This window comes from Diadema antillarum, unplaced genomic scaffold (genome assembly GCF_040938485.1).
Source record: "Diadema antillarum isolate AM-2024a unplaced genomic scaffold, OU_Dant_1.0 scf00000220, whole genome shotgun sequence".
Lineage (NCBI taxonomy): Eukaryota > Metazoa > Echinodermata > Echinoidea > Diadematoida > Diadematidae > Diadema > Diadema antillarum.
Window position 1 is genome coordinate 575612 of NW_027271109.1, and position 14579 is coordinate 590190.

Below are 14579 nucleotides of genomic sequence, written 5' to 3' on the forward strand. Positions count from 1 at the left end.
GTCATCATTTTTTAGCATTTTGTTCATTATCATATTAATGTTATTTTGATATCAATATGTTCAATTCAATTCAATTCAACTTTATTTTCATTCCCATTAAATAAACAAGGAAAATTGTAAACAATGCATTAACAAAACATATTTGTAAAAATTTCAAAAACGTAAATTAACAAAATACATGTAATCATCTGCAAAGCAATAAACAGTCCAAGAAAGTCTTGAAATCTCATCAGAAAAATCTACAGCCGTCAACATTATGGTTTCTTACACACTTTTCACCTTCACACATGTAGAGTACTTCACCGTATCAGCGGAGGGTATGGTCTCGTTGACTGCTGGAAATCAGGTGGTTAATGACGTTTACCGCCTCACAGTGAGCGTTCAGGATAGGGCTCTCGAACCCTTGAGCAACCATACCCTCGTCATCATCGAAGTCGACATTGAGCCTATTATCGATCCGGCCGCACCGTACATATCGAAAAATTGCTCGGATGAGATCAACATTGAAGAGGTAAGGCTTGCTGCATGGGCTATTACTCTTGAGAAATATAGCACGTTGGGAATGAAACCCAAATATTTATATAAAAATATGAAGAATTTGATAGCGACACGGCCATTTTCAAGCATTTTAAAATCCATTATCCTTTCAAGTCCATTTCAAATCCTAACGTTCATTATCAGATAGAACAAAATAAAAGTATTTCTACTGATATCCACTCTCAATTGTTGCGAAAATAAGATTACTTCTGAAGTTATTATTAAAGATAGCCAATACTTTCATATAATTTTAAGAGTTTGATCATAAATATTTCAACATGACAAGAATGGAGTTGACTTGATAATAATAATACATGTTATGAAAAAGAACCTCCCACAGTGCTGCTCTCAAGACATGTCTGTTTAAAAAGTATTATGAATGAGTTTGGTTTTGCATACATGGTACATACACTACATATCCTCTTTCTATTTTCATCCCTCTCCCTTAAAACACATAGAGACACTACGGTAGTGATATGCGACAGAACCCATCATAATGTAGATTGCGTGAATGCAACAATATTAGTAAAATACTGACATAGCGTCATTGCAGGAAAACTGACAACGATGTGAAGGAAATATAGAAATCAACTTATTTTCACTTTATTTCTGGAAACATTAAAAGAACACTTCACTTGCTTCTTTCAGAATGCAGGAGGAACAGTATTACCTTTCAAAATATATGTCAGTAGCAAGTTGAGGGAATGTATTCCCTTTCATTAAAAAAAAGTGAAATGCCTTTATATATTCTTTACAAATTATCGTTGTCCTGCAGACGTGAAAAACTGCTGCCTTCGTCTCAGCCGGCGGTGGAGGCACTAAGACTTTAAGCATTAAAAACTTTTATACGGATTCTCCGATTTCTGCAAACTTTACGGACGTGTTCATTTAGTTCACTCAATCGAAATAAATTTATATTTAAGTTTCATTGCTCTAAATGAAAATTTCGGTGAAAGAAATGATACGCCCGGCATGTGCATTTCACAAATAAAGCTAATGAAACTTATTTCTAATGGAAACGAGCAAAGTTCAATTTTGATATGTTCTTGTTAAAACACAAAAACAAAACAATAATCTAGCATGATTCAGGAGTGTCACTTGTCAGACTGAAGAACACGTTAATGTTTGTTAAACTTGAAGACCTATCTAATTCAAATTTTCAATTATTTTTTTTCATACTCCTCATTTATGGATATTACAACAGAATAATGATACAAGTTCTTTTAGCTTGTAAACAATATGCAGAAAACAAACAATGTACATGGTAATAACACAGCAATTGTAACAATAAATGGTCAAATTCGAAATGTGATTGAACATCTATGCTAAGCTTTGTGTGTATTTATGGTTACAGCTCGTTATTCCGAAGGTTCGTTATTCCGAAGGCTCTTTATTCCTAAGATTCGTTATTCCGAAGGTTCATTGTTCCGAATTTCATTTTCGGATTAACCAATCTTCGGAATAACGAACCTTCGGAATAACGCCACAAATTTTCGGATTAACGAACCCTTTTTCATTTTCGGATTAACGAACCTCTAGGTATAGGGGATTTGAGTGTTTCGGATCAACGACCCTTCGGAATAACGAACTTTCGGAATAGCGAACCTTCGGAATAACGAACAGCACCCGTATTGATGTATGTATAGGTGTATGTATGTATGGGTAAATGTGTTTATGTGTGTGTGCTTACTGTGTACATGTATGTAAATTATTGTACGCACATGCGTACAAAATCCTATAGCTGTTATCATGATAATGCTTTATAAAGTTTATTTAGCCTGAACGATATACGATAAGTGTACGGATGTTATATGATACTGTATGCTACACTCAACTTTATATAATCGTACATGTACATGTATTACCATTCCTAGACGTTGTCTAAAAATGAAATGAAACAAAACAAAGCACAGACAAGTAATGAAGTAATCAAGAGTCCTTAAACAAACTTTTTTTATTCCACTCTCCGCGGACACCGTGGCAGGAAGAGGAAGCGACTGTCATATGTTTCGTGACGGCTAGTTCTACATACGATGAGGTGGTGGTAATGGACATGGAAGACAAATCAGATAACTTCGACTTCGACCCCAACACAGGTCAAATATGGACCAAGGGGCCTATCGATTTCGAGACAGATCCGAAGATATATCAGGTATCAATTAAATCTATTTGTTTTCTTTTTATCAGCCGCATCGAAGAGCTTTAAGCAGAAGCCGCAAGGCTTGTAACACGCAAAAGGGAATTTGATCATTATCATAACTCCCATCCTTCGTATGACAGTAATTGACAGTAGTTGCGCCCGATGCCCCCACCCCTTAATTTCCAAAGCGAAAGATAAATGTAGCTACAAACGGGAGTTTTGGGACAGTAAAATGTCAAAATTTTCAAGCTCGCTCGCTTCGCTCGCTCGCATTGAATCGTTATGCCACTCTCCTAATGTTGCTGCCAGTAATTGCCAGCAGTTGCGCCCGATGCCCCCCGCCCCTTAATTTCCAAAGCGAAAGGTATAGTTACAAACGGGAGTTTTGGGACTGTAATATGTCAAAATTTTCAAGCTCGCTCGCTTCGCTCGCTCGCATTGAATCGTTATGCCACTCTCCTAACGTTGCTGCCAGTAATTGCCAGCAGTTGCGCCCGATTCCCCCCCCCCTTAATTTCCAAAGCGAAAGATATAGCTACAAACGGGAGTTTTTGGACTGTATAACATGTCAAAATTTTCAAGCTCGCTCGCATTGAATCGTTATGCCATCCTCCTAATGTTGCTGCCAGTAATTGCCAGCAGTTGTGCCCGATGCGCCGCCCCATTAATTTCCAAAGTGAAAGATATAGCTACAAACCCCAGTTTTTGGACTGTAGAATGTCAAAATTTTCAAGCTTGCTCGTTTCGCTCGCTCGCATTGAATCGTTATGCCATTCTCCTAATGTTGCTGCCAATAATTGCCAGCAGTTGCGCCCGATGCGCCCCCATTTATTTCCAAAGCGAAATATATAGCTACAATTAAAACTCCAGTTTTGGAACTGTAGAATATCAAAATTTTCAAGCTCGTTCGCTTCGCTCGCTCGCATTTTATTGTTATGCCATTCACCTTATGTTGCTGACAGTATATAATTTGTCGATCGTTTCACACCGTCATTCCATAATCCATGTGAGGAAAACTTACAATGTTCCTCAATGACTGCGTTGTTGAATGTATCACATTCCGTAATGTATTGTAGTCCCATTATTGCTCACGCACACACGCACAAGCATACAGACCGTCAAAATTACTTTATGGTCTTCACTGGTTGCCGATAAATAAGTAAATCAAATCAAATCAAATCAAGTCAAATCAAATCAAATCAAATCAATAAGAGTTCGTATCAGGTTTAAGATTTTGACCTTTTCATACCTCAGTGAACTCATCAAGCCATATTATCCTGGTCGTAATCTGCGCTCAAAATAAAGATAAAAAATGAAAAAATCTTCTCTCTGAAATAAGTTTCAAATCTAAGACATTTGGTGATTGGGCTTTTTTAAAAAAAATGGCGCCATCTTTATGGAATAATCTCCCTCTCAGTATTAGATAAATGACAGATTTTGATAAATTCAAATCTGTATGAAAAACTCATCTTTTTGATAATTGTTTATTATGTGTGAATAGAGAAATATTCTAAAGATTCTGTTTTCATTTGTGCACCCATATATACCATCTTTTGGTATTATGCTTTCTAAGAACTGTTATTCTTTATTATTGTTATGTTTTGCTAAGTCCAGAAAGAATGGGAAAATAGTATACATTACGCTTAAAACACGTCAGGAGGATGATGGAGCCTTTTTATGTCATTTTAGGTCTTCATTATCATGTATATATTTAGTGTGTGCCTTGTAGGCCATTAACAGACAACAACAAGAGAAAATGATAGAATAATCCTTTCGTGCGAGCAGCATAAAGGCATAATTGGAAGCAAGATATTATCAAGCAGACGGATGAAGACCGAGGTATGAGTTTTCTTTAATTTGTCTCCCTCTGTAGATGTACGTCAGGAGTTGCGATCCTACAAATTCTATTTGTACAGTTGGGGTCAAATCAATGAAAATTCATACCTTGAAGAGAATCATTCATTGAAATCTGCGAGGTAGAAGCAATTGAGAATGTGTGGGGATCAAGTTAAGCAACTGATAATAATAATAATAATAATAATAATAATAATAATAATAATAATAATAATATAAGAAATAATAATACTGATAATAATGATAGTACTAATAATGATAAAATTATAATGAAAACAGTTATGATGATGACGATGAATAACACTTATAGCGCTTGATACTTATAAGAGCATTGACACAGAAAAAAAAAATCAAACCAAAATACAATTTTAGAAAGACAGTTACTAGTCAGACTATGCAAAGGGAAGCCAAGACAGTATAATGTGGATATCCAAGTCCTTGTTGCGGTCAATTAACCGAAAAAATAATTTGTATTACGCTGATAAAATCAAACGTACTGAGGAATCTCGTCATAAATATATTTCATACAAGAATGTTCTTACTCAAATTTTGCGTTGTGCAAAGCGAAAATATTTCAGTGATCAGATACATTATTTTAAACATGATATTCAAAATACTTGGAAAGTTATTGATTCGGCCATTAATAGAAACAAAGAAACATCCCGTATTACTACAATCAAACATAATGATCTTACAATTGCTGATCCAAGGTCTATAGCTGATGTTTTTAATCAATATTTTTCACAAATAGGAAATAATTTTGCTAAAAAGATTTCTAAGTCCCAAAAGTTATTTGTTGATTTTTTACTAACGCCTAATCTCAGCTCCTGTTTTTTTTTTGCTCCCACTCACCGGAACGAACTAATTGATATACTTTAGATTTAAAGAGTAAAAAAAGTGCTGGTTATGATAATATTGATAATGTTCTTTTAAAAAACATCATAGATTTCATTGTTGACCCTTTGGTTCATGTTTTTAATTTGTCTTTAAGTAATGGTATTGTCCCCGAGGCTATGAAAGTATCTAAGGTTATTCCAATTTTTTAAAAAGGGGATAGAGAAGTAATTATAGACCAATATCTTTGTTATCCACTATCTCTAAATTACTGCAAAAAGTTGTACATTTTAGACTTTTTGATTTTCTTAATAAGCATAACATTATTTCTAATAATCAGTATGGTTTCCGGCAAGAACACGACACATCTCATGTAGTCCTTACTTTCTTAGATAAAGTCTCCAAAGCCATCGACAAATTTCATCATACTACATGTATAGGTGTGTTTCTGGACTTCTCCAAGGCCTTCGATACCATTGACCACAAAATACTCCTTTACAAATTATCCCATTATGGTATTCGAGGCATGGCCTTGGAGTGGTTCAGGAATTACCTTACCAATCGCAAACAATTTGTTTATATTAATGGTCATAAATCTGTTATGCATGATATCACTTGTGGTGTACAGCAAGGCAGTTTACTTGGTCCACTTTTATTTGTTCTTTACATCAATGATATAGAAAATTCATCAAGTATTCTTTCCTTTCTATTATTTGCTGATGATACAAATGTGTTCTTTTCTAGTTCTGATCCTGTGTTATTGATCGATACTATGAATATCGAGATAAAAAAGTTACTTTGCTGGACTAGAGCCAACAAATTATCAATTAATCTTCAAAAAACTAAATGTATGCTTTTCAGTAATTCTTTGGAAAAGTTATCTCAGAATATTTATTTGGATAATATAGCTGTAGAAGAAGTTTCTTCAATTCGATTTTTAGGTTTGATTCTTGATAATAAGCTCACCTGGAATTTGCATATTGATTCAATTTCTAGAAATGTCGGCGTAATCAATAAAGTTAAATTTTATTTCCCCAAAATGTTTTATTAATGTTATATTCATCTTTAATTTTACCCTATCTGAACTATGGCATTCTCGCCTGGGGCAACACTTACTCCTCATATCTAGAAAGAATATTATTATTGCAGATAAAAGCTCTTCGTATTATTTGTAGAGAATCGTGGAGATGTCATACTAATGACTTGTTTTTATCAAAATAATATTTTAAAAATCAAGGATTTGTATTGTTTGAATTTAGGTCAGTTTGTGTACAAATTGATAAATCATTCCCTTCCTTTTGCGTTTGACTCCATGTTTATTCAAAATAAAACTGTACATTCATACCCCACTAGACAAACCAATGAATTCCATTTACCACTGTCTAGGACGATTTTTGCAAAGTCTATACATTGTATTCTCCTTCACTGGACCTAAATTTTGGAATTCCCTTTACAGCAGCATAAAAGAATCTCTAAGTTTCAACACTTTTACTTTGAAATTAAAGAAAATGTTTGTTAATTCTTATATCACTGGGATTTGCATTTCGAAAGCTGCTAACTGATTTCTTTGCTGCTAATGTCTTTACTTTGTTTAATCTATTTCATAACTGTTATAATATATTACTTATAGATAGTCCACTTCTTGGTAAAACCAAAGTCTCATGTGCCCTGGCATTGACCCTTGAACTCTTCCTGCTTTGCCCTTTCCTCTGTCTTCCTCTGTCTTCCTGTCCCCTCTGGCCTTTGACCCTGTTTATTCTTTCCACGCCTATGTAAGAGAGCAGCTTTGTTTCTGTCTGTGTGTGCGTTTGTGTGCGTACTCGTTTTATGTTCTGTTTCCCGAGGATTATGTCAAATTGTCTCGTTGCATTATTACTATGATTTTCACGACTCACGAGGGGACTGCATTCTACACGCTTGGCTTTTTAGCAGTCCCCTCCATTTCCGACCTTTTCTTTGTTCTGATTCAGTCACATTTTGTTCATGTATTTCTTCATCTAGTATGTTTATTGATTCATGTAAATGACGTGTATCTAAATTTCATTTGGAAATGTAAAAGTTACATTGTACTTGATTTGTTTATATGAAATTGTCATATTATATGCTTTGGCCGGAAATGAAATAAAAATGAAATGAAATGAAATGAATAATGAAAATGGAAAAACTATTCGTCAATTGTACAAGTGATTTCCCTTTTGCCCTAGCTCCTGATCTACGCCGAAGGAGCGACGTCGAAGCTGCGGAACTACACCACGATAACGGTGATGGTTGACGACATCAACGACAACGCACCGATGTTCTATGGGGTAAATTACCATTGAATATAGACGAAAATCTCCCGCTCTTTATCATTGCAGCATATATCTATCGTGAATCTAGGTGGACCTAGGTGGCATATCCAATGCTATCTCTTTTGATTTGAAGACACAGACAGGTTTGACCCTAAGAACTCAAATCTACTCACGGAAGACACACAGACGACAAAAAAGTTGTTATATGTATATATGTATATATATATATATATATATATATATGTATATATATATATATATATATATATATATATATATATATATTCAGTATCAACAATTGAGAAAGAGCGAATCGCTCGAAAATTTGTGTGCCGAAATAAACTGTTGGTGGATACAGCATAAAATATTTTTCAGTTTTGTTTTAGATATTTTCCCCAATATTTTGTGTGATTATTCTATATTTTGATATTTATACAAATGTATATGTTATTTTTTGCGTGATTTTTATCTTTGGTGAAAATGACAATAATAAATGAAATGAAAGGAAAGAAAATGTAAACGCCATACAAAACATGTGACATAATAATCAGACACATATTTAAGCATTTATGACGAAACTGCTTCCATCTTTTCTTCAGTTGAAAGAATTCTTCGTGGAGGAGGATGGACGAGGTGAAACGGACTGTAATCAACCTATTGGCACTGTTGAGACCACGGACGCTGACTCCAAGAACAACTCCGATGTGGTTTACCAAACGGGTATGTCGCTCGCGGAGAAACAAAAGTCATTAGTCTAAGATCAGAGCTTATGAGTAACTGCTAACTATGTATTGTTAGTTACGTTCAAACTTAAACTTTACGGTTCGATATGGACATAAGGTCATAGGGAAGACACTACACTTCCGATATAATCATCGAGCGGGATTCGCTCGTAAGTTGTATCTTAAAGTGAACCATGCGTCGTGAATTCATGAGTGGAGTTAAACATCGACAGTCAGGTTTTCGACCTAAACTTCAAGTTTGGCAACAGAGTGTGAACATAACTGAAGTTGTAGCTGTGACACCAAGATTGAAATGCACTCCCACCCCTTCCCCCCCCCCCCCCCCGGATTCATCGCGAAACCCTACACAACCGTCTACCAGACGTGATGGTCACATTATGGATCGATTGATTAGAGCAGTTCAATGTGAAAACTCGTTGCATGTATTGTGTGTCGTGGTTTGTTGAACGATGAATGGGCCCATGAATGGGAACATTTCTCTGTACCGAGCAATAAAAACTGAAACTTTCTGTTAAGCACGCAGCAATGTATAATCTCAATACGCTAGTCCTGGGGGTGTTTCATCAAGATAGTCAGCGCTAACAAGTTGTCAGTCTCTGACAATCACCATTGTAACAGTCAGTGACCAGAACATCTCAGCCAATCAAGGATTTTGCTGAAATCGTCAGCGCTGACTAAATTGATGAAACACCCCCCAGTTGTTCATTCGATTTGACTGATCTACTTTCGATATTTGTTACAACATATATCAATTCAATTCAGTTCTATCCAATCTAATTCAATTCAATACAATTCAATTCAGTTTAATTGTTTATTTATGGCCTCTCTTAAAAAGAGGCCATGCTTGCTGATTAAGGGCATTTTTATTCCGTAATTTCAACAAATTGTATTGTATACCGAAGAACCTATTTCAGTGTGCTATTTATTTATTTTTTTCGATTTCTGCTTCCAGTTTCAGTTTTTTTAGTTTTTCCACATGTGCCAATGAAATAATTGAAACAAATCACGGCAACTTTTTTATTTGTATTCAAGGTAAGAACATTATCGTTCCTTTTTAGGTATTTTGTCTTAAATTGTTGTTCTTATATTGCTGTAATCACATAAATGTACGTCACAATCTTAATTTTTTTTAACTCATCTTTGGTATTCTGTCATAGTTGCTTTTTCTTCTTTCAGAAATCACATTATATGATTTCATATTCTTCAGCTTTATTTCGGTGGCCTGTTTGTGTGTATAATGATATGAGCTCGACATTAGCGGGGGCCTCTATAAAAATTTATATCAGGCGGACCACCAAATTTAAAACAAGGCTATTGTGGCCCAATGTGGCAACAACGATTAAAAATAAATCGTTACATTTGGTTTTATTTCGGGCCTTAACGATTCCAGACTTTAAAAAAAATGATGTCTTAAACGGGCAACCAGAGTAAAAAGTTAGTGTCGAGACAGTCACACTCACCCACCCCCGCCCCCACCTCTTTCTCTCTACTGTTCATAGATGACCCGAAATTTGAAGTTCGCGAAGAGAAACTTATGTCTATAGTGTGCCTCAGGAGAGAGTTTCATCCTGAACGAACACTTCTTACCATCACGGCCGTGAACGTCGGGAGCGACGGACTCATGAACCAGACCAACAGCATCAACGTGACTGTCATTCTCGAGGACGTCAATGACTGTCCGCCGACTTTCGATGCTGACGACTATCCAGTTGTTGTTAGCGAGCTCGTAGAGGGCGAAGATCTCTGGACAGGCTTGCATCACGTGACGGATTGTGACGATGTAAGACAGATCGAACGCTGTGTCCCCCTCCCCCCGGGGTCATCCCACGAGATCGACACCAATGAGTCATACAGCCCGCAGGTTCGACAGTAGGCAAATAAAGCCCATGAGTTCAACACTAGATAAAAATAATCCACGATTTCGATAGATGCGACAAGGGGTTTAATGTGTCGGTCTCGTGGACCTTGTTAAATTAGTGTCGAACTCATGGGTTGTATGACTCGTGGGCTGTAAACCTCGTGGGCTTTATGACTCGCTGGTGTCGTTCTCGTGACGTGAACCCCTGGGAGGGGGGGGGGGGTAAAGGAAAAATAAAGGCATTTAAAATCCAATCTGCTCCTGGCTGGCGTTCCATGACAAATTCAGACCGCTACAATATTCATGAACGCCAGCCAATCGGTCTAGAGCAATTACCCCCTGGGCAATTACCCCAGACCTTCCCCTGGCCCTAATTCTAACCCTGAACCTAATCCTAACCCAAACTCCTAACCCTAAATCTAACCCTAACCCTAATCTTTACTCTAACCTTACCACTAACCAGTATTAAGCCGGGGGGGGGGGGTAATTGCCCTCTGGGGGTAAATGCCCGGATACTTGTACGTTTGTCATGATAACTTGGTGTATTAAAGTTGGGCAGGGAGGTGCCTCTCACCTCAATGGATTGGGTGTGCAAGTTAACGATGTTGCATGAGCGACCATTCCATTCACAGACATGTCGAGTGGTCCAGTATTTGCAGTTTGTACACTTAGAATTTGTACTTGCGAGGTAATGACATCACATCCGCTAATTCATAACAGGTGCATTTATCTATATCGCCGTTTCAGGGAGGCATATTGAATGGCCAACCTTTTTTATTTATTTATTCATTTTTTTGTCTTGATCCCGGATTCGGGTTGATCAAACTTTTTCTGTTTCTTAAATCAAGATTGCTCTATTTACTTTGATATCAAACTCCAATATAACACACTTCTTGTCTTGTAGATTTTTTTTTTCGGAATAGCAAAAGGGTCATTGTGTGTGATGATTGATGTACTCTTACATGTATTTGCTGTTACAGGGTCCAAACAACAACAAAGTTGTATTCAGCTTTGCCGCCGTGCAGGACGATTACGCCATCTTTCAACTGTTTGAAATCACCGACGATGACGGCATTCTATACGTGCGATCAGTAGAAAATGAAATCGTCGAACAATCCTACAGGGTGAGCATAGACCTGTTGTCGTCATACATTGATTTCTCTGAGCCGCCACCACAAAATGTCACTGCGATGATGTGTGAACCACGAACTGATGGTAATACATGTACTATAGTTATCCGACATATTAGACACAAAACCTAGACCTCGCGCTCCATTTGCGCCGATAACAATGATTTGAGAATTAAAGTGTTTTTCTTCTTTTAGTGACTGACGTCTGACGTTGAACGAACAGTGGCGGATGTTTACGGGGGAGGGGGTTTAACCCCCCCCCCCCCCTTGGGCTGCCAAGTAAAAAAAAAAAAGAAGAAAAGGACACACACTGGAAAGGCAAATTTCAAGAGCAAATATTGTCAGAAGATATAATATTATTCCACTCATCTGGTAACTTAATAAATTAAGTTAATAACCAAACTATTGATAACTCTGGATAAAACTGTGTATCAAAATGTTACTTGATCTAAAAAGACGTTATCATGCTCGGACAAAAGCTCGATCCATCCCTGACAAGTGACATGATATTAGCTCCTGCGACAATTGCTCTGATCTCAGTTACTCGAAGGGCTTAGGGTTAGGGTAATGTTTGTGGGTAGGTTTAATGTTTGGCTTTGCATGCAGATATTTCATGGGAGCAACTGTTGCAGGAGCAAAATAATGTCATGGAACCATTAAACTTAGTCGAAGAGTGAACCCATATCAATGTTACTACTGACTGTACCGCACTTTGACACTAATTACATCAAATCATAAATGTGGATAGGGTTACTGGAGTACGGTATTTTTACACTCATGTGGTTTGCATGCTGTTATTTCTTTCAGATCAAAGTTGTGGTCAAGGATGAAGGTTCTCCGCCACTGAGTACCGATACGGAGGTTTTAGTTTCCATAGTGGTCAACACCACCATACCGTATTTTCCACCGGATGAACGCAATCAAGAGTAAGGAGAGTTCAAAAGATGGCTCTCTATTGAAAAATGATCATGTCAGCTACAAACAAGGCTCTCGTAGTATAACAGCACACACCGTATAGTCAGGGAACTGCTTCCCACCTCCCTGGTATAGATGACGGATGGCGGTGGTTAATGACACTGTAGGGCTCACACGGGTAAATAATTCCCCATAGAGACGTGTGTTAAAATTCAAATTTCAAAAAATTCTGTAAAATAGCTGGGAGAAATGAGGTGTTTCATCTTCACTAACCTGAATAAGTGAGATATTACCTTTTATCCATCAAATTGCCAGGGTGGGTTGTTCTGCTCTAATTCTGTCCAGGGGTCCGCAAAGCCAGACTACGAGTTCTTGTCACTCAAAAAATCACCTATTTTCCGTACACGTACCCAATGAAATATAGTCCCCTCAAATTCCATCAGAAAAGCTTTCATCTTCCAACCAAAATGCAGTTTGTAGAGGAATTCATACTCAATATCTACAGCTATTCAGTTTTTTTCCGAACTGCATCATTGATTTTTAATAAATTTTTTTCTTCATTTATTTTGGTATCTTTGGTACGAATTTGTGAAGGGGTCTGGGACAGTCCATTTTATTTACAGGTGTGAGCCCTATAGTGGAGGTCATATTTCTTATTTGACTTTTAAACATCATAAATGTGTTTTTTATGATATTTGTCCCTACATCATATGAGAAATTACACTTTCAAGGATTATAAAGCTTCTCAAAGGGATACTTTTAGAAAATCATGCCCTTTATGGTTTTTTTAAAAATAAATCTTGCAGTTTTGATCAGTTCTTCATAAGATGAATACATAGATCCAGGCAGTTATCCTTGATTGTGGGTGTGTCATCATCACCTTATAGCCTACAAAGTACTTGATAAGACTTTATTTTGTCAAACAGACTAACTTTATGTATTTTGAGCTGTTTCAGTGGTAGCCAAAACAAAGAAATACATTAAAATAACACAGTCATTCAAAGTTGTGTGATACTGATGACTGACTGCTATGTACTAAGATCTAGTGACAAGAACATAATATTAAGAAAAGAAATAGTAGCAAGGCAGAGTTGAGGAGGGGGGGAGTAGAGGAGAGAGGCAGAGAGAGGGGGTAGGGAGGGGAAGGGGTGGGAGGAAGAGATCTGACACAATACAAGATACACAATACAAGATTAACACAGTCATTCAAAGTTGTGTGATACTGATGACTGACTGCTATGTACTAAGATCTAGTGACAAGAACATAATATTAAGAAAAGAAATAATAGCAAGGCAGAGTTGAGCAGGGGGGGGGGAGTAGAGGAGAGAGGCAGAGAGAGGGGGAGGGAGTAGGGAGGGGAAGGGGAGGGAGGAAGAGATCTGACACAATACAAGATACACAATACAAGATTAACAGTCATTCAAAGTTGTGTGATACTGATGACTGCTATTTACTAAGATCTAGTACCACAAGAACATAATATTAAGAAAAGAAATTGTAGCAAGGAAGAGTGGGGGGGGGGGGAGTAGAGGAGAGAGGTAGAGGGAGGGGGTAGGGAGCAGAAGGGGGAGGGAGGAAGAGATCTGACACAATACAAGATACACAATACAAGAAGTCATTCAAAGTTGTGTGATACTGATGACTGCTATTTACTAAGATCTAGTACCACAAGAACATAATATTAAGAAAAGAAATTGTAGCAAGATAGAATTGGGGGGGGGGGGGAGTAGAGGAGAGAGGTAGAGGGAGGGGGAGGAGTAGGGAGGAGAAGGGGGAGGGAGGAAGAGAGATCTGACACAATACAAGATCAACATAAACCAGCAGAGCTGGAGAGAATGCACGCAATACATGCAAGTCTATGGGAAGTATTCATCCCATATAAGCTCTGCTGGTTTATGTTGATCTTGTATCGTGTCAGATCTCTCTTCCTCCCTCCCCCTTCTCCTCCCTACTCCTCCCCCTCCCTCTACCTCTCTCCTCTACTCCCCCCCCCCCCCATTCTATCTTGCTACAATTTCTTTTCTTAATATTATGTTCTTGTGGTACTAGATCTTAGTAAAAAGCAGTCATCAGTATCACACAACTTTGAATGACTTCTTGTATTGTGTATCTTGTATTGTGTCAGATCTCTTCCTCCCTCCCCCTTCTGCTCCCTACCCCCCTCCCTCTACCTCTCTCCTCTACTCCCCCCACTCTTCCTTGCTACAATTTCTTTTCTTAATATTATGTTCTTGTGGTACTAGATCTTAGTAAATAGCAGTCATCAGTATCACACA

General features: G+C 37.4%; 1 protein-coding gene across 1 annotated transcript; it reads left to right on the top strand.

Annotated features, from left to right (window-relative positions):
- Nucleotides 1-233: 233 nt before the first annotated feature.
- On the top strand, nucleotides 234-10272 carry LOC139724541 (desmocollin 2-like protein). The gene is made up of 5 exons (XM_071635675.1): nucleotides 234-511; nucleotides 2522-2689; nucleotides 7570-7671; nucleotides 8256-8376; nucleotides 9899-10272. The coding sequence occupies exons 1-5, from the start codon at nucleotides 257-259 to the stop codon at nucleotides 10270-10272; spliced, it is 1020 nt and encodes a 339-aa protein (XP_071491776.1). The 5' UTR covers nucleotides 234-256.
- The last annotated feature ends 4307 nt before the right edge of the window (nucleotides 10273-14579 follow it).